Here is a 20,098-nt window from a genome sequence, read left to right on the forward strand (position 1 = left end):
ATAAAAAGGACAATTACATTGCGCTTCCTCAATCCCATCATCCACTGTAAACGTGTCCCCTAGCAACCCGTTCTAAATATCACTGAATGGGAGTACTATGTGGTCACTCTAAGGCACTATTATGTAGGCGCTAGGAACTGGAGTATTATCTGCTGTTATCTGGCACTGCATGAAACAATGTGGCTGCCATGTGGTCATTGTATGGTATCATTATGCATGGCTTCTAGGACAGTATTATATGGCCCCTGTACAACATTATTTTCTAGCGTTTCTGAGCATCTTTTGAATGAAAATCAGGCCCCTTTGGGCACCTTAATGTCTCATTAGCATAAGGACAAAAGTGGATTTTTATGAAGATATAAAGCGAGCTCCAAGGAAAAAGAAAAACCTATGGACAGAAGGTCTGAAGTGCTGCAAGGACATAGGTTTGCTTTAATATTGATTATCCAGGCGACATTCCCTTTAAACCTGTGTGTGACAAAACCCTCATGTCTTCACTTTACCACCCTCTATGAAATGGGCATACACACGTATGCTGGCACTTTAGGCATTCTTCTGTGAGGACTGTATGGCGCAGTTCTGTGTTCAATAATGTATGTATAGCTTGGAAGAAAGACGAGACAGAGGGGATATGATAGAAACTTTTAAATACATAAAGGGAATCAACTCGGTAAAGGAGGAGAGAATATTTAAAAGAAGAAAAACTACCACAAGAGGACACAGTTTTAAATTAGATGGGCAAAGGTTTAAAAGTAATATCAGGAAGTATTACTTTACTGAGAGAGTAGTGGATGCATGGAATAGCCTTCCTGCAGAAGTGGCAGCTGCAAATACAGTGGAGGAGTTTAAGCATGCATGGGATAGGCATAAGGCCATCCTTCATATAAGATAGGGCCAGGGGCTATCCATAGTATTCAGTATATTGGGCAGACTAGATGGGCCAAATGGTTCTCATCTGCCGACACATTCTATGTTTCTATGTAATAATGACACCAATGTAGGCACTCTGATATATTCACTGGTTGGCACTATTATCTAGGCTCTAAATGAAAGTATTATGTAAGCACTATTTAGTACCATTAATTGATACTGTACAGCACTTCTATACTATAAATGGTACAATAATGTTGGCTCTCTATGCAGTATTATGTATTACATTTCTCTACTGGGGAAGTCCCCCCGCCCCCCTATAGAAGGGCTTTCACCAACCCTTACCTGTTTGTTCTTAAGGTCCAAGGACAACTCATATTCCGATTTATTTGTCCCATGAGAGCAGGTGGCCGCATTCTTCCCTCGCTGTACTCGGACCGGGGAGCCAGTGTGGTGCAGACTGGCCTTGGTCAGCATCTCCTCCTCTCCAGGCTGTTTGGAACTGCTGTTCATCTGACTGTCACCTTCCCGGATGTCCCAGGGGGTACACAACAGCTTCTTACTGGCGGAGTCATCACTGTTTCAGAAATATGATAAAGAGGACACATGAGCCACTGCTGAGAAGACTTTAACATCTGGTAGTGAGGAAAACGTGATTCCAGCTGGGTTCACACAAATGATAACGGCTATCAGATTGGCGTCTCAATAATTACCAATACAGATGACACAGGGGGAACTGGATATTACTCTTGGCGGCCATATTGGTTATTACCCAGCTTTCACCGAAATAACATTTTCATTAAGTTTTCTTCTGTTTCTGGGAAAGCTAGGTGGCAACATGAATGGCTGCAACTGCCACGCCACCACCAGTTTAGTAGGTGAGTTACTTACTGTCTAGTTATCCTATAGTGTGGGAAAGCAGGAAGATACCAGTGCACAGGATGCCAGGTTTTCTCTTCAAAAATTTGGGGAAATTGGGTAATACCCGCTTTGGAAGTTGTAATACTGGGCATACTGGTTCATATCTTACATCCCACATATAGATAAAACTATGCAGGGTGACAACCAATATGGGCCTCGAAACAGCTTTCATATGTCATCAAGCTTACCCAGACTCCAGACTGGCAAATCTGCAGTCTATGGCTACTGTATTACTGCAGGATTGGGCATAAATGTCATGCAGGAGTCTGGAAAAGCTGGTGGACAACATTCTTAAAAGCCGCAATGGTGGTCATCCAGCTTTCCCAGCAACAAATCTTTAATAACATGACAGATATGGGGTATATTTTTCAATGCTGAAGGGGTTGAGATGTCAGCTGCACCATTCTGCGCTTCCAGTCTATAACCCCTTGGCTGTGGAAGTGTTAAGGTGATTGAATATTTTTAGAAAAGCCAGTGACTTGGATAAGCTGATTAAATATGTTCTGTGCCCTCGGTGTAGGGCGACGTGCCTGAATATTTTATATCTATTAATATAACTGCCATCTGGATTCTCATAATACGCAAACGCACAGACGCTGGCGGTATTTCGGGTCTTTGAATCAAGAGGACTTGGACCATAAAGTTAATGGGAGCTCTGGTAGCGGCACAAAGCCTTCAGACTCATATGGAGGTCAAATAGGTCAGACGTGAATCAGCCAGAACAATCACAAAAGGAGACTTGGAGTGGCATCATGCCCAGCGGAGGATGGGCAATGTGTCTTCATTAATACTCCGAGCTGAGAGTATTAACCTCCTGGTCTGAACATCCATTCAGCTAAAATTACTTGCGGTATCAGTCAACACCAGAGGAGATGAGGCGTGGAGGGAGAAAGATATGTAGCACAGCGCCAAGCCTATGAGAAGATGTTTTATGAGGAACAAAGCATGGCACGTGAGACATAAAGAGGACATCTACACCGTGCTGTGTTTACAGGACACCACTCACTGAAGTAAAAAAAAAATCCCAAGTCAATACCGTATATGTCCTCAAGACTTCTCTGAACTGGTGTGAGAACCAAAATGGCTGCTGATAAGGTTCCTGAGCAGTCGTACTCATTTCTTAGATGAAATCTGTCACCAGGATAATCGCTATTAAAGTAAAGCGATAGCCTAGTAGCACTTAGGGGCACATTTGATAAGATCAGCGTTTTAGAAGCCGAAGTTATGAAAAGGCGCCCGTTCTAAACATAAGATAGCTTCCTGGCTGTCTTACATTAAGACCTTTTTGTACGCCTAAAACAGGAGTATAAAATGCCCAGTTGTAGAGGAGTTGAGGCTGATGCCCTCAGCGGGACAGGCAGCGCGCAGGCTGTGTTCAGCACTGCCATGCGCAAGATTTATACGCGAAACAGAAAGGAAAACTGTGGGGGGTGGAGTTATAGCTTGAATGTGATGTAGGAGGGGGTGGGTGGACATATTGTGGCCGGGTGCCATGTCAGAGAGGAGGTGGGCTTCAGGTCTGCATGAGGGAGAACTTGGGCATAAGCAGGAGGCGTGCCTGGGCTCCTTCGTGCGAGAATAAACACCCCTCTGGGTACCTTAGGCTTCTTTCACACTGGCGATAGGCTTGTCCGGCAAGGGAATAGCCTGCTGGATCGGTACTAACGTTTGCACACATGGCCGCATCTCTGGCACGTCCCCATTATAGTGACTGGGTCCAGGCCGCACTTTCTGTAGCAGACGTGTGCAAACGTTAGTACGGATTCAGCAGGCTGTTCGCCAGTGTGAAAGAAGCCTTACTGGCTCATTTGCATACCAAATAAACTGGATTTTCAGAAGATAGAAAACACCTATTGCTGAGACAAAGGCACATCTGTTAGGCCATTGCTTTACTTCAATAGCGATTATCCTGGTGCCAGATTTCCTGTAATGGTAAATCAGCCATGATTAACAACCACATTGGAACTCCCATTCAGGAGAGCCAATTGGAGCTGTAAAACTGATAATACTGCCTACCACACATGTAAATAGGAAGCAGTATTACAGGAGTTATATTCCTGTACATACAGACAGTATTATAGTAGATATATTATTGTACATAGAATTATGGGAGTTCTATTCTTGTACATAGGAGGCCGTATTATAGTAGTTATATTAGTATACATAGACAGTATTATAGTAGTTATATTCTTGTACATAGGAAGCAATATTAAAGTAGTTATATTCTTGTACATAGGGAGCAGTATTATAGTAGTTATATTCTTGCACATAGGTGGCAGTATTATAGTAGTTATATTCTTGTACATAGGAGGCAGTATTATAGTAGTTATATTAGTATACATAGACAGTATTATAGTAGTTATATTCTTGTACATAGGGAGCAGTATTAAAGTAGTTATATTCTTGTACATAGGAGCAGTATTTTAGTAGTTATATTCTTGTACATAGGGAGCAGTATTATAGTAGTTATTTTCTTGCACATAGGTGGCAGTATTATAGTAGTTATATTCTTGTACATAGGAGGCAGTATTATAGTAGTTATATTAGTATACATAGACAGTATTATAGTAGTTATATTCTTGTACATAGGGAGCAGTATTAAAGTAGTTATATTCTTGTACATAGGAGCAGTATTATAGTAGTTATATTCTTGTACATAGGAGCAGTATTATAGTAGTTATATTTTTGTACATAGGGAGCAGTATTATAGTAGTTATATTCTTGTACATAGGGAGCAGTATTGTAGTTATATTCTTGCACATAGGTGGCAGTATTATAGTAGTTATATTCTTGTACATAGGAGGCAGTAATATAGTAGTTATATTCTTCTACATAGCAGGCAGTATTATAGTAGTAATATTCTGTACATAGAAGCAGTATAATACGCATAGACCGCTTGCCTGTCTTGTTTATGGAACTTGTTTACCGCATGAAATAAAGCAAAACTTTTTAGAAGCTGGACTACCACCATTTTCTTTCTGCAGTTTGAACAGCCGAGTCCAGGATGTGTCCAGCGCTCAGTTGAGCGCTGCTTTGCTGTTTTCAAATGTATATCGGAACTGTATTATATTACTTATATTCTTGTACATAGCAGGCAGTATTTTGTGAGTAGTTGGCAGGGCCGTCTTTAACAAGGGGCAAAAGGGGCAGCTTCCCCGGCCCAGTTGCTCCTGGGGGGCCGAAGGCAGGAGAAGTTTGCCAGACTTGTGGAGCTTTTTTGTGAAGATTACATCAGGAAAGGGTGACAGGGGCTGTTATACTAAGATACTGTAAGCTACTGTATAATGTGGGGTGCTGTATACTGTGGGGGCTGTATACTATGGGGTGCTGTATACTGTGGGGGGGCTATACTGCTCTACTGTATACTGTGGGGTGTTGTATACTGTGGGAGGCTGTATACTATGGGGTGCTGTATACTGTGAGGGGCTGTATACTGGGTGCTATACTGCTCTACTGTATACTATGGGGTGCTATACGGCTCTACTGTATACTATGGGGTGCTGTATACTGAGTGTTATACTGCTCTACTGTATACTGTGGGGTGCTATACTGCTTTACTGTATACTATGGGGTGCTGTATACTGTGGGGTGCTGTATACTGTGGGGTGCTATACTGCTCTACAGTATACTGTGGGGTGTTGTATACCTGGGGTGCTGTATACTGTGGGGTGCTGTATACTGTATAGTTTGAGGTGCTGTATTCTCTATAGTTTGGGGTGCTGTATACTGTGAGATGCTGTATTCTGCATAGTTTGGGGTGCTATATACTGTATACCGTGAGGTGCTGTATACTGTGGGGAGCTGTATATTGTGGAGTGCTATACTGCTCTATTGTATACGGTGGGGTGCTGTATACCGTTGGGTTGCTGTACACTGTGGGGTGCTATACTGCTTTAATGTATACTGTGGGGAGCTGTATATTGTGGAGTGCTATACTGCTCTACTGTATACTGTGGGGTGCTGTATACTATATGGAGCTATACTGCATACTGTGGGGTGCTGGAGTGCACTGTAACACTAGCGTGAGCCGAGCCCCGGTCTCCTTCCTGAACTGCAGAGCGGTGCCCACTTCCAGCCTGAGCCCAGCTGCCCAGAGCACTGATCCTGAGCTGCTGGAGTCTTCAGAACTGGAAGTATTTACAGTAATTCACTGGACTCTACCAGGTGTGTGGATTTCTTCTTGTGTGTGTGTGTGTGTTGTGGTGGAGGGTATGATTGCATGCTAGGGTGTGGGAAGGCGGGATCCAGGGGTCCAAGTAAATCTTTGCCCATGGTCCAATCAATATTAAAGACGTCCCTGGTAGTGGGTATGTAGGAGGCAGTATTATAGTAATTATATTCTTGTACATAGGAAGCAGTATTATAGTAGTTACATTTTTGTATACAGGAGGCAGTTTTATAGTAGTTATATTCTTGTACATAGTGGCAGTATTATAGTAGTTATATTCTTGTACATAGGAGGCAGTATTATAATAGTTGTATCCTTGTACATAGCAGCAGTATTAAAATAGTTATATTCCTGTATATAAGAGCAGTATTATAGTTATAGTCTTGTATATAGCGCACATTATTATAGTAGTTATAAATTTGAGCCGTTGACAAACATACATCTTTCACCAGCTTATACACAGGGCATTAGTCAGAAAATAAGCAATTTTTATCTATTTTATACAACAAATTCATCATAGTAGTAATGAATTTTGAGTGTAGTTTCTTTTTAAAATTAAGTGACTAAAGTTTGCTCTATGTGCCAGGCAGACCTTAGCTTGGCATCCTGTACATAGCAAAGCAGCTGGCAGACTGCATTAGTGTTACATTCCTGAGCCTCAGGATATTAGGATGGGAGAGAGAGTTGGGTAAAGAGGAGGGGTAATTAAACGGTAGCTCTGAAATCCTTGCTTTTCTTGTGCCTGGGGGCTGATCAGGATGAGAAGGATTTGCTGACAGGGCAATGAGGCGGAAGGTAAAACTGCTAAAGTGAGAATGAGAGAAGGGGAAAGAGGGAAGAGTCATACGACGTCAAAAATAAAAGGTTCATCTATGCTGTGTCATGCACGATTTAAATATGGTTATGGATGTTTGAAGCTACAGATCAGTAACTCTTCTTTGATTGTATACACGGATGATGCACAGTATCATTTATCTTGTTCAGGGTAACAGTACCACTTCTCCTGTCCTGTATACTGGGTGTAATTCTCAGTATCTGCTCTTATTCTGTATATATGGACACTGCACAGTACCACTTCTCCTGTCCTGTATACTGGGTGTAATTCTCAGTCTCTGCCCTTATTCTGAATATATGGACACTACACAGTACCACTTCTCCTGTCCTGTATACTGGGTGTAATTCTCAGTATCTGCTCTTATTCTGCATATATGGACACTGCACAGTACCACTTCTCCTGTCCTGTATACTGGGTGTAATTCTCAGTATCTGCTCTTATTCTGTATATATGAACACTGCACAGTACCACTTCTCCTGTCCTGTATACTGGGTGTAATTCTCAGTATCTGCTCTTATTCTGTATATATGGACACTGCACAGTACCACTTCTCCTGTCCTGTATACTGGGTGTAATTCTCAGTATCTGCTCTTATTCTGTATATATGGACACTGCACAGTACCACTTCTCCTGTCCTGTATACTGGGTGTAATTCTCAGTATCTGCTCTTATTCTGTATATATGGACACTGCACAGTACCACTTCTCTTGTCCTGTATACTGGGTGTAATTCTCAGTATCTGCTCTTATTCTGTATATATGGACACTGCACAGTACCACTTCTCCTGTCCTGTATACTGGGTGTAATTCTCAGTATCTGCTCTTATTCTGTATATATGGACACTGCACAGTACCACTTCTCTTGTCTTGTATACTAGGTTTAATTCTCAGTATCTGCCCTTATTCTGTATATATACACACTGCACAGTACCACTTCTCTTGTCCTGTATACTGGGTGTATGTCTCAGTTTCCCTTATCGTCCTCGGCAGCACAGAATGGGTTAACGTTGACCTCTTTAGTTTCCTAGGACCGCCCACCTAGATTTAAACAGTCAAACAATTAGTCAATCACATAATCAGTACACCTATAAAGGTCTGGTGAATGCAACTGCCCCTTGTATTTTTTTTTATGTCCTCATTCCTGAGGAATCTGCCCACCTGTCTGGTGTGTGAAGATCGGCCATCTATGCCGTGGGGTGTGTCCCAGGCTCCTGGCCAAGTGTCCAGCAGTGCCACGGGTGTGTCCTTGGCGCTGGCACTATGCCGCATCCACGATGCGCGCTCCGGCAGGAGGTCCTCCATTGCGGTCTGCTAAGCCGCTTCCCTGCCGTGGATTCGCGCGTGGCGCCCGACGCCGTCATCCCCAGCATGCCGCTCCTTCCATCAGGAGGCCGCCCCATGCCGCACTTCCGGGTTCGGGCAGCGTCTGACGTCATCAGTCAGCGCGCCCTCTGGGGCCAATGGGGAGCCGCAGGAGCGGCTGACGTCACCAGGCGGCGTCCAGGGCGCCAGATTCGAATATTTAAAGTGGATGCAGGCTGGAGCAAGCTGCCATAAGTGCCTGGCAGCCGAGCTCCTGTGAATTTAAGGTATTGTGTCAGCTGGGGTCCCTTCTGACTAGTTTGCCTTGCTGGTTTTTGCTCATGATATGTCTGTTTGTCTGTTCCAGATGTCTGGGCTTTCTGGTTCAGGGAGAAAGAAGGCTAAGAAGCACAGACACAGATATTGCCTGTCATGTGAGCAGCCCCTACCTGATGAGCAGCGAGAGGACTACTGTGACAACTGTAATGCGGCTGATTCTGTCCATTCTCATAGATCGTCTGGATCCAGGAGGTCTAGGAGGAAGCAGTCCCGCTGCATTTCTTGCATTCAGCCCTTACCTGAGGATTCGCGGTCCAATGTCTGCGCTTCCTGTACTCAGCCGGAGGTCGAGTCTGACGCAGAGTCCAGAAGGCTAATGAGCCTCTTTAAGTCCTTTCTGACAAAGCAGAAACAGAAGGCCAAAAAGAGAAAGCGCGATCCTGTCTCCTCATCCTCTGACGAGTCTCTGACGGCTGAGAGCGAATATTCAGACTCCGATTGGGAAGTCTCTAAAATGGAGGAAAATTTCCTTTTTGATAGGAAGAATGCGAATCGCTTAATTAAAGAAGTAAACGGAATAATGGAGACTAAGGAAGACCCTGTCGCTGCACAGGACAAGGAGAGTCTCTTCTATTTTCCAAAGAAAAAAGGTTCAGTCCTCCCAAGCCATCCAGTGCTGGACTCCATATTCCAGAAGGAATGTAAAGGTCCCCTGAAAAAGATGGATCCTGGCTCAAGGTTCCGCTCGGTCTATAAAATCGACTCCTCTGAGTCCTCAAGCTGGGAGGCTCCCTCCAGAGTTGATCTGGCGGTAACAAGGCTGGCTAAAAGGTCCTTTTTTCCTGCAGATGACTCCGCATTGCTGAGGGATCCGATGGACAGAAAAGCGGATAACTTGTTAAAGAGACTGCATTCTTACTTGGCCACGTTAAGTAAGGCAGCCATGGCCGCAGTACCAGTGGCTCGGGCCCTCAGAATCTGGCTAAGTCACCTAGGAAGGGACATTGAGGACGGAGTCTCCAGAGAAGACCTGCTTCTTCAACTGCCGTCCCTTAAAATGGCCGCTGAATTTTTGTGCGACTTTCCAGTGGATTCGCTGAGATTCCTGGCTAAAGATATGGCTCTCTCAAATTCAATAAGAAGAACCTTGTGGCTCAAGCTATGGGCAGGAGATGTTGCCTCTAAGACCAACCTCTGCGCTTTACCCTTTGAGCCTGGGAGATTGTTCGGCTCTCAGCTAGACAAGCTGTTAGAGTCCAATTCGGATGAGAAATCCCTGAAGTTCCCTCAGTTTAAGACCAAGAATCGTCCGAGGAATTTTCGTCCCTTTGGCAGGCAGCCTTACCGCAGAACAAGCTATCGTGGGCGATCTAGCAGAGGCCGGTCAGACAGAAGAGTCCTTCCCAGTTCTGCTGAAAAAGCGAGAGGAAAGGAAGACATCAGTAAAAACTCCAAGACTGATTTCTGACGTCGAAAGCCGGTCTGTAGGAGGGCGCTTATCCCACTTCTACAACAACTGGGAGAGAATCACTACAGACAAATGGGTTCTGGATCTAGTAAGAGACGGATACTCGCTAGAGTTTCTTCATCAGCCAAGAAGCAGATTTCTGTATCAAAGAGAAGACCCTCGTATAGATCACCTGGTGGACCAATTTCTAAAGAAAGGAGCTTTAGAACGGGTACCAAGAGGTCAAGAAAAAAAGGGAGTCTACTCCAGGTTGTTTCTAGTCCCAAAAGCAAGCGGGGATTGGCGTCTCGTTGTAGACCTCAGATACCTGAATCATTTTCTGAAAAAAATCAATTTCAAGATGGAAACATTAAGATCGGTGGTGTCCACTCTTCAGCGAGATCAGTTCATGGCCTCCCTGGACCTGGAGGACGCCTACCTGCATGTACCCATAAGAGCTTCCTCAAGGAAATTCCTAAGAGTAGCCGTCAGGAGAGCAGTGAAATCCTGCACTTTCAATTCAGAGCATTGCCCTTCGGGCTGACATCCGCGCCCAGAATCTTTACCAAGATATCAGTGGTGGCAGCAGTACATCTACGCTTACAGGCCATTCAAGTCTACCCTTACTTGGACGACTGGCTAGTGGCAGCAGCAACGGAGGAACAGCTACAACTTCATCTCCGTACAGTCATCTCTCTTCTCCAGTCCCTCGGTTTCATAATGAGTTGGAAGAAATCTCAGCTCTCCCCTACGACATCAAAAAGATTCTTGGGGATGGTGATAGACACCCGCTGCATGAAAGTTTTCCTTCCTTCAGACAAGAGTCAGAAGATCAGAGAGGAAGTGAGAACCTTAAGATCCATTCACAAGCCATCTGTACGCAGAGTGATGAAGACCTTGGGTCATCTGACTTCTACCATAGATGCGGTCCCCTGGGCGAAGATCCATATGCGAGACCTTCAATGGAATATGATACAGGCAAGACGCACCAGTCATTGCGACCTGGAGAGAAGAGTCAGCCTGAGGCCATCCGTTATTCAGAGTCTGGACTGGTGGTTGCAGACGGAGAAGCTCACAGCAGGGAAATCGTTCCAGTATCTGTCTCCGATAGTAATCACCACGGATGCGTCAGCCAGAGGCTGGGGAGCTCATGTACAGAACAGATGGATCCAAGGGAAATGGTCTCCCCAGGATCTGCAACAGTCCTCAAACTTCAAGGAGATGAAGGCTGTTCTGGAATCGCTGGTCCATTTTCAGACTCTCCTGGAAGGAAAATCGGTGCTGGTTCGCTCAGACAACCTCTCCACTGTGTTCTACCTGAACAAACAGGGAGGAACGAGGAGCCCGTCCTTAATGAAATTATGCAAACGGATTTTCACCTGGGCAGAATCACATCTTTTGCAATTAAGAGCGATTCATATAAGAGGCTGTTACAATATACAAGCGGATCGTCTGAGTCGGATGACAGTCAGTCCGAGCGAGTGGGGTTTGAATCCGATTTACTTCAAGCAAATCATAGCCAGATGGGGTTGTCCAACCTGGGATCTGATGGCCTCCAGACAAAATCGGAAACTCCAGAAGTTCTGTTCCCTGAGCAAGCACGACGGGCCGACAGTGGTAGACGCCTTCTCGATGTCTTGGAGTCACCTATTCGTCTACCTATTTCCACCAGTACCCCTCATACCGAGGGTTCTACAGAAGATTGCGGTAGAAAGACCCAAAGTAATATTGATAGCACCATTTTGGCCCCGGAGGTCATGGTTTCCTCTTCTTCTCCAGCTGTCCGAAGGGAACTATTGGAAGCTTCCATGTGCCCCCGACCTTCTCCTCCAGCAGGGGCTATTTCATCAGAACCTAGACAGGTTACACCTCACGGCCTGGATGTTGAGAGAAGCAGATTAGAAGAAGAGGGCCTACCAGCTTCGGTCATTGACACACTAATGAATTCCCGCAAGCGTTCTACCAACGTGAAGTATGCCAAAGTTTTGGGAAAATTCCGGTCTTGGTTGTCTGGGAAAGGATATGCGGAAATAAACATCTCCAGTATTCTTCAGTTCCTTCAAGAAGGATTTGATATGGGCTTGAAGCCGAATACCTTAAAATCCCAGATGACTGCCATTAATATCTTGACAGAGAATAAATATCTATTCCATCCTTTGATAGTCAGATTCTTCAAGGCCTTGAAGAGGCTAAGACCGGTGATTCACGAACCCTTTCCTGTGTGGGACTTATCTCTAGTACTAAGGGGACTCACAAAACCACCTTTTGAACCGTTGGAACAGGTGGACATCAAATATCTCTCCTGCAAAGTTCTGTTTCTTGTAGCCATTACTTCGGCAAAAAGATTGGGGGAACTACGAGCGTTATCTTCCAGACATCCATATATACGAATCCTTCCCGATGGGATATTGATTAGAACTATGCCTTCTTTTCAACCAAAGGTTCCTTCCACTATGAATATTAATAGGGAAGCCTTCTTGCCTACATTCTTCCCAAATCCGGCTGATGAAGAACAGGAGCAGTTACATATGCTGGATGTAAAAAGAGCAGTAGAAACATATTTGCGAAGAACGGAAGAGTTCCGGTTAGACGAAAGTCTTTTTTTGCTTTATTCTGGACCGAGAAGAGGGCGAACGCCATCCAAAGATTCTCTCGCCCGGTGGATTAAGAACACCATCACAGAAACGTACTTGTTGGAGGGGGAAACTCCACCACTTTCCATTAAGGCTCATTCCACGAGATCGACAGCAGCCTCTTGGGCGGAATACGGGCAGGTGTCTATACAAGAAATCTGCAGCGCAGCCTCCTGGTCCACTCCTTCCACCTTCGCAAAGCATTATCGCCTCGACATCGAGTCCAGGAGCTCAGCCTTTGGCACAGGCATTCTAAGTTCGGTTTCGGTATAATCCCCCCCTTTGGAATCTATAAAAATCCCATTCTGTGCTGCCGAGGACGATAAGGGAAAGTAGAAAATTGGTACCTGGAATTTTACTTTCCTTGAGTCCGAAGGCAGCACAGGCGTACCCTCCCTAATAAATTATATTTTTGTTCTGCAACTGTGTGGATCTATTTTTTAATACAAGGGGCAGTTGCATTCACCAGACCTTTATAGGTGTACTGATTATGTGATTGACTAATTGTTTGACTGTTTAAATCTAGGTGGGCGGTCCTAGGAAACTAAAGAGGTCAACGTTAACCCATTCTGTGCTGCCTTCGGACTCAAGGAAAGTAAAATTCCAGGTACCAATTTTCTACTATCTGCTTTTCTGGAAGTTTCTCCCATCTGCACACAGAATTGTTGGAGCTTTGCCAGGGCGATTATTGGGTTCTTACCAAATTCTTTATCCTTACTTAATTTGGTGCGGCGACCAACTCTAGGAAGAATCTTGGTTATTCAAAACTCCTTCCGTTTAAGAATTATGGATGCCACTGTGCTCTTGGGGACTTTCAGTGCAACAGAAATTTCTATACCTGTCTCCACACAATCCTGTCTCTGCACTCTACAGGCAGTTCTTTCCTCCTCATGGCTTGGTTTTTGCCCTTATATTCATTGTCAGCTGTGAGACCTTATATAGACAGGTCTGTCTCTTTCTAATTATGTCCAATCAACTGAATTTACCACAAGTGGACGCCAATCAAGGTGTAGAAAAATCTCAAAGATGATCAAGAGAAATGGGAGGCTCTCAATTACAAGTGCCAAGGCAAAGGATGTGAATACGTATGTCCATGCAAAATTTCTCCTTTTTAACAAATTATCAAAAATGTCTACCATTCTGTTTTCACTTCACTCATTATGGGTTATTAAGTGCAGATTGATAGGAGACATTTTATTTTTATTTTGCCACAAGGCCACAATATAACAAAATGTGAAAAAAGTGAAAGGATCTGAAGACTTTCCAAATGTATTGTATATGCATAGTATATAGAGCACATACATGAGTGTAGCATTGTTGCCGACAGTCCTGAATTTGCTGGGATTGACAATCCCACAAATTCACCTCATCACAGCCCTAAAATGAGCTGGGATTCTGTAAACCAATTTTCATAATTGGGAGTTCTGGTACATGTTTGGGTGTACCTGGGATGGGGACTAAATGCTCAGAATTTACCAACACAAATATTGGTAACTATGGTAAAGTCTATGGGGTCATTAATCAAACTGGTGTAAAGAAGAATTGGCTTAGTTGCCCATAGCAACCAGATTTATCCTTTCATTTTCCAAAGAAGCTGTCCAATATGAAAGGTGGAATATGGTTGCTATGGGCAACTAAGCCAATTCTACTTTACACCAGTTTGATAAATCTACCCCTATAGATACACGTTGTGATAACTAAGGGGTTAGTCAGCTCTCAGGAATTGCCATCTTCCGAGTTTAAGACAGGTGGCACATGAACAAAAGGTTGCAGTCCACAAAATGTTGGTGTAACCGACCTCAGTTTTATTACCATCCACAGCAGACAATATACACACCTCAACAGTATAATGTAGTTTCAAACAAACACCTAGACCTCACTATCCATCCCAGAGCCTAATACCGGTACCTCAAAACACAGGCACAGTTTATCCCATCATCATGGTGCCTGCTACACGCTTGGCAATGCCTGTCCTTCCCAGATCAGTAGCCCTGAAGGTAAGAGCTCAGCCCTCTCTCATTGAGCTCACCCATATGGTTCCTAATAGGCCAAACTATCAAGCTCAATTCCTAAATGGAGTCAGTGAAGTTAGGAGTCTGCCCTTCTGGCAAACTTTGGCAAGCCAGACCCTTTTCCAGGTTTTATACTAAGCCAACAGTAAAGAAACGTATCTTTCTCTACTTTAGAGACCTCCCTAGCTTCCTGCATTGTCCCTTTATAACATTTTAGGGAAATAACCATGCCACTCAGGCAGCCCTGCCGCCACAATATATACAGCATGTATATATATTATACATACACACACACACACACATTGTGTAAAGCAGCGGTCCCCAACGACTGGGCCCTGGAAGATTGTTTGCCGGGTCGCTCTGTGACCTCACACTGTGCGCCGCGATACACAGCCGACAGCAGGATGAAGAGGATCGCAATAGTGACCAGGAGCAGGAGAGGTGTTTTTTATTTTTTTTGCGCTGGGGACTGACATATGGGGGGCTGATGGCTGACTTATAGATGGCTAAAGGTTGGGGGGTTGATCTGAGGCATTGGGGGTCTGAACTGAGGTCTGATTAACATTGGGGGTCTGATTGCTGGTCTGACCTGAGGTGTAAGGGAAAATATTTCTTTCTTATTGTTCTACTCTAAAACCTAAGTGCATCTTATAGGGTGAAAAATACGGTACAGTGCAGCAGCGACCAATCGTCGTTATATATTTTAATATGCACCTTGTGTTTTGTTATGCGCATGAATCAGTCAGCGCCGGCTAGCACCCTAACCCCCTGCCCCTGGGAAAATTGTCTTGCATGAAACTGGTCCTTGGTGCAAAAAAGGTTGGGGACCACTGGTGTAAAGGGCATATATACACATAGGTGGTCATTTATTATCCAGAAATATGCCTATATTCGACGTATTTCTGGTGTAGATTGCAACACAAAGTTTATTTGTGCCGCAATCTGCAAATTTTCCCAGCTCACGCCAGGTCTAGTCAGTGCTGACTGATTCACGCACATAACAAAACACAAGGTGCATATTAAAATATATAACACTATATAACGACTATTGGTCTCTGCTGCACTGTACCATATTTTTCACCCTATAAGATACACCTAGGTTTTAGAGTAGAATAAGAAAAAAATATTTTTCATTACACCTCAGATCAGACCACCAATGCCTCAGATCAGACCACCAATGCCTCAGATCAACCCTCCAACCTTTAGCCAACCATCGGCCCCCGATGTGTCAGCCATCAGCCCCCCATGTGTCAGCCATCAACCCTTATGTCTGCCCCCAGCAAAAATATAAAAAAAATAAAAATTACCTCTCCTGGTCACCATCGCGATCCTCTTCATCCTGCTGTCAGCTGTGTATCGCGGCGCACAGTGTGAGGTCACAGAGCAACCTCACGCTGTGCACAGCCGATAGCCGATACGAGGACCAGGAAGCGGTGAGTACAGATCCTTCACCGCTTCCTGGTCCTCCTGTACTAATGAAGCGCTTCCATAATGGAAGTGCTTCATTAGTACCACGTTAAAGTCGGCCCTGATCGCCGCGGCCCGGCAAACAATCTTCCAGGGCCCGGTCCTGGGCAGTTGGGGACCGCTGCTTTAGGTCACTGTCTTGTTCATCTTTGTGTCATTGACTGCTACTCTAATTTTCTCCTTTAATGTTTTGATATACCTTAGAATTGTTCCCTCAAAGATGGAAAGGTGTCCAGTCCCCGAGGCAGCAAAGAAGCCCAATCCATAATGCTTCATCCACCATGCTTCGCAGCTAGGATGAGGGTTTGGTGCTGGTGTGCAGTGATCATTTTCCTCCAAACACAGCATTGTGCATTTGTGCTAAAAGTTCCACTTGACTCATCTGTCCATAAAACATTTTCCCAGAAGCTTTGAGGATCATCCAAGTGGTTAGAAGCAAACCTGAGACAGCAGCCACTTCTTTGTGGTGTCCTTCCATGACTACCATTCTTGATCAGTAGTTTTCAAATAATGGAACACAGTTCTTTGCAGTTTGTAGAGTTTGTAGAGCAGTTTGTAGAGTCTTCAAAGGTCTTTTGCTGTTACCTTTGGGTCCTTTCTCATCTCTTTAAGGATAGCTTGATGCGAGTGCAAATATAGTGAGTACTTTCTCCATTTGTAAGCAATTTGTCTAATTGTGGATTGATGTGCACCCAGGTCTTTAGAAGTGTTTTTTGTAGCCTTTTCCTAGCTTCGTAAATATATATATATATATATATATATATATATATATACACTGTATATATATATTATATTTTTTTTAAAACACACATCCTCTGAGGTCTCCCGAAAGCGGTTTGCATATAGGCTAGGCTCACACTAATCAATCTTACTCAGAAAGAACAGCTTTGTCAGTAACCATGCTCTGTGTGCCTTTAATGGAGAAATAATCCATGAAACTATGTTACTATGAAACAAAATTTTGCTAATTAGGTCTTGCTTGCAATATTGTGCATCTAAATGAGCAAAAACCGTGGAAAACAAAAATCGAGGCACAGAGTCAAAAGTGAATCTAGGCCAGTGTGCTCAATAAGGCCTCTTTCACACTTGCGTTGTCCGGATCCGGCGTGTACTCCACTTGCCGGAATTACACGCCGGATCCGGAAAAACGCAAGTGTACTGAAAGCATTTGAAGACGGATCCGTCTTCAAAATGTGTTCAGTGTTACTATGGCAGCCAGGACGCTATTAAAGTCCTGGTTGCCAAAGTAGGCGCGGGGAGCGGTATACTTACAGTCTGCGCGGCTCCCGGGGCGCTCCAGAGTAACGTCAGAGTGCCCCATGCGCCCTGACATCACTCTGGAGCGCCCCGGGAGCCGCACGGATGGTAAGTTTACTGCTCCCCTGCTCCCCGCTACACTTTACCATGGCTGCCAGGACTTTAGCGTCCCGGCAGCCATGGTAACCATTGAGAAAAAGCTAAACGTCGCATCCGGCAATGCGCCGAAACAACGTTTAGCTTAAGGCCGGATCCGGATCAAAAAGGATTTTTGGCCGGAGCAAAAAGCGCAGCATGCTGCGGTATTTTCTCCCGCCAAAAAACGTTCCGTTCCGGAACTGAAGACATCCTGATGCATCCTGAACGGATTTCACTCCATTCAGAATGCATTAGGATAAAACTGATCAGGATTCTTCCGGCATAGAGCCCCGACGACGGAACTCTATGCCGGAAGAAAAGAACGCAAGTGTGAAAGAGCCCTAAAAGATATAAACAGTACAACTGATCATGTGGTATTAATTTTGTTATATTGCGTTTGCCTATAAGGCTACTTTCACACTGGCGTTTTAGCTTTCCGTTTGAGAGATTCGTTCAGGGCTCTCACAAGCGGTCCAAAATGGATCAGTTGTGCCCTAATGCATTCGGAATGGAAACGGATCCACACAGAATGCATCAGTTTGCCTCCGTTCCGTCTTCATCCCGCTTTGGAGGCGGACACCAAAACACTGCTTGCAGCGTTTTGGTGTCAGTCTGACGAAACTGAGCCAAACGGATCTGTTCTGACACACAATGTAAGTCAATGGGGACGGATCCGTTTTCTATGACACAATCTGGCACAATAGAAAACAAAATTAGTCCTACATTGACTTTCAATGGTGTTCAAGACGGATCCGTCTTGGCTATGTTAAAGATAATACAAACGGATCTGTTGTGAACGGATGCAGACTGTTGTATTATCTGAACGGATCCGTCTGTGCACAATCATGACGGATCCGCACCACACGCGAGTGTGAAAGTAGACTAATTTTAACTTGGATAACAGTAAGACCACATTAGTAATTAGTACAGGGTACACTTACATATAGCAACTGCAGATAGCATGTGCACGCAAATTATATACATAGCATGTACACCTATAGTATATACTAGGGTTGCAGGTCTATTTGCTTGGATTTTCAAGGCAAAAGCACACACAAATTACTGATAATGCAGAAATGTAGTTATGCTTAACTCAAGAAGTGAAATGCACAGTGTTTTTCAAAATAAAACATCTTTTACTAAATTAAATAACATATTTGCATTACTGCAAAAGTACAAAATACAAAACTTGCTATTTTCTTAATAGCACTGCACAGAACAGAGAAATAAAATAGAATAAATAAAAGAACATTTGTTCATTAAAATAACGACTTGCCTCCAGCCCCTCCTCCCTCCCCGCACTGTAACTGATGTATCGCCGGACGCGCTGTGCAGCATAGCGGCCGGTGTTCTGCCAAATCTCTATAGCTTGCCGAAAGTCTATAGCGGAAGTGACGTGGTGCGCTGCGCAAGCGCACAAGCGTACTTCAGCGAAGCATTCCTGCAGCCTCCACTGCAGTAGTTCGCACACCGCGCGTGCGCACACTTAAGGGTATAGATTTCTTAAAGTGACAGTCATCTCCATTAAAATACAGCTACATTAATCAACACTAATTTGTACCCTCGCGGGCTCGGCCTCGCCGCGCTCAGCATTTAGTAAAACTAACTCTATGCCGCCATTGATAGTAAAGAAGGAAATGGATGGTAAAGAAAGAGATGGATAGTCTCTTTCTTTACCATCCATTTCCTTCTTTACTATCAATGGCGGCATAGAGTCAGTTTTACTAAATGCCGAGCGCAGCGAGTCCGAGCCCGATGCGTGGCGAGTGAAGCAAGCCCGCGAGGGTACAAATTAATGTAGATGCTGTATTTTACTGGAGGTGATTGTCACTTTACGACAATGATTCTGATGATTTGTGGAAGTGCGCTTGCACAGCGCACCACGTCACTTCCGCTATAGACTTTCGGCAGAACACCGGCAATACATCCGTGTCAACCACGTAAAAAGTCAACCATCGCTTTATAAGGCGCACTGACATTTCCCCCCCCACTTTTGGGGGGGGGGGGGAGTTTGTCTTATAAAGCGAAAAATATGGTAATATAATTGCAGCATTTCTGGGTCGGCCAATTGGCGATTGCGATTAATTGCGATTGCTTTGGCGATATATTGTGCAGGCCTAGTATATACAAGTATATAACACATGCATCCATAGTATACATATAAAATAGTACACAGAACTTTACAGTATATACTCATAAAAAAGTATACTCTGCATATAAACATACAGTATATACAAGTACGCAATGTATGCATGTATAGTAAATACTATATACATGTATAGTGTATACAGCCTGTACACCTATAGAATATACTATATGTACTATGCTATACGTACAGAATGTATCGTATATACTAGTACAGTGCCATCAATGACCCTACTATTCATTCACTACTACACCGTTTATTAGCACCTACCGTATTGGAGCCATTGTGAATAAGCCATAAAATCCAAAGCCACACCCATTTCCTTAAGCCACACCCACTCTCCTCCCATGGCTCTGCATGGCACAAAACAATTTCCTTTGTGGCTCTACCAGCTACAAATACTTAAAGGGAACCTGTCACCTCTACTATGCTACCCTCACTGAGCGTTTCTAAATGTTCATTGTGTTACCCTAAACATATAAATTACACTTTTAATTTTATTTGCAGACAAATTCAATAAGTATGATGCATATTTGTACTTCCCGCCTTTTATGCAAATTAACATAAAAGAGTCATATCTTACAGGTGTGACCAGAGAAGAGTCATATTTTCAAGCTCTGACTC

The 20,098-nt window shown here is 44.1% G+C and overlaps 1 protein-coding gene across 5 annotated transcripts in view; it reads right to left on the reverse strand.

The window, feature by feature from the left end:
* IQSEC3 (IQ motif and Sec7 domain ArfGEF 3) overlaps positions 1-20,098 on the reverse strand; it is a 97,455-nt gene that overhangs the window by 35,935 nt on the left and 41,422 nt on the right. For all 5 annotated transcript variants that reach the window (XM_044281401.1, XM_044281400.1, XM_044281399.1 and 2 more), the window contains exon 3: positions 1,216-1,447. In XM_044281401.1, coding sequence (XP_044137336.1) covers positions 1,216-1,447 — 232 coding nt within the window. The remainder of the gene's footprint in view (positions 1-1,215; positions 1,448-20,098) is intronic.

This window comes from Bufo gargarizans, chromosome 2 (genome assembly GCF_014858855.1).
Source record: "Bufo gargarizans isolate SCDJY-AF-19 chromosome 2, ASM1485885v1, whole genome shotgun sequence".
Classification (NCBI taxonomy): domain Eukaryota; kingdom Metazoa; phylum Chordata; class Amphibia; order Anura; family Bufonidae; genus Bufo; species Bufo gargarizans.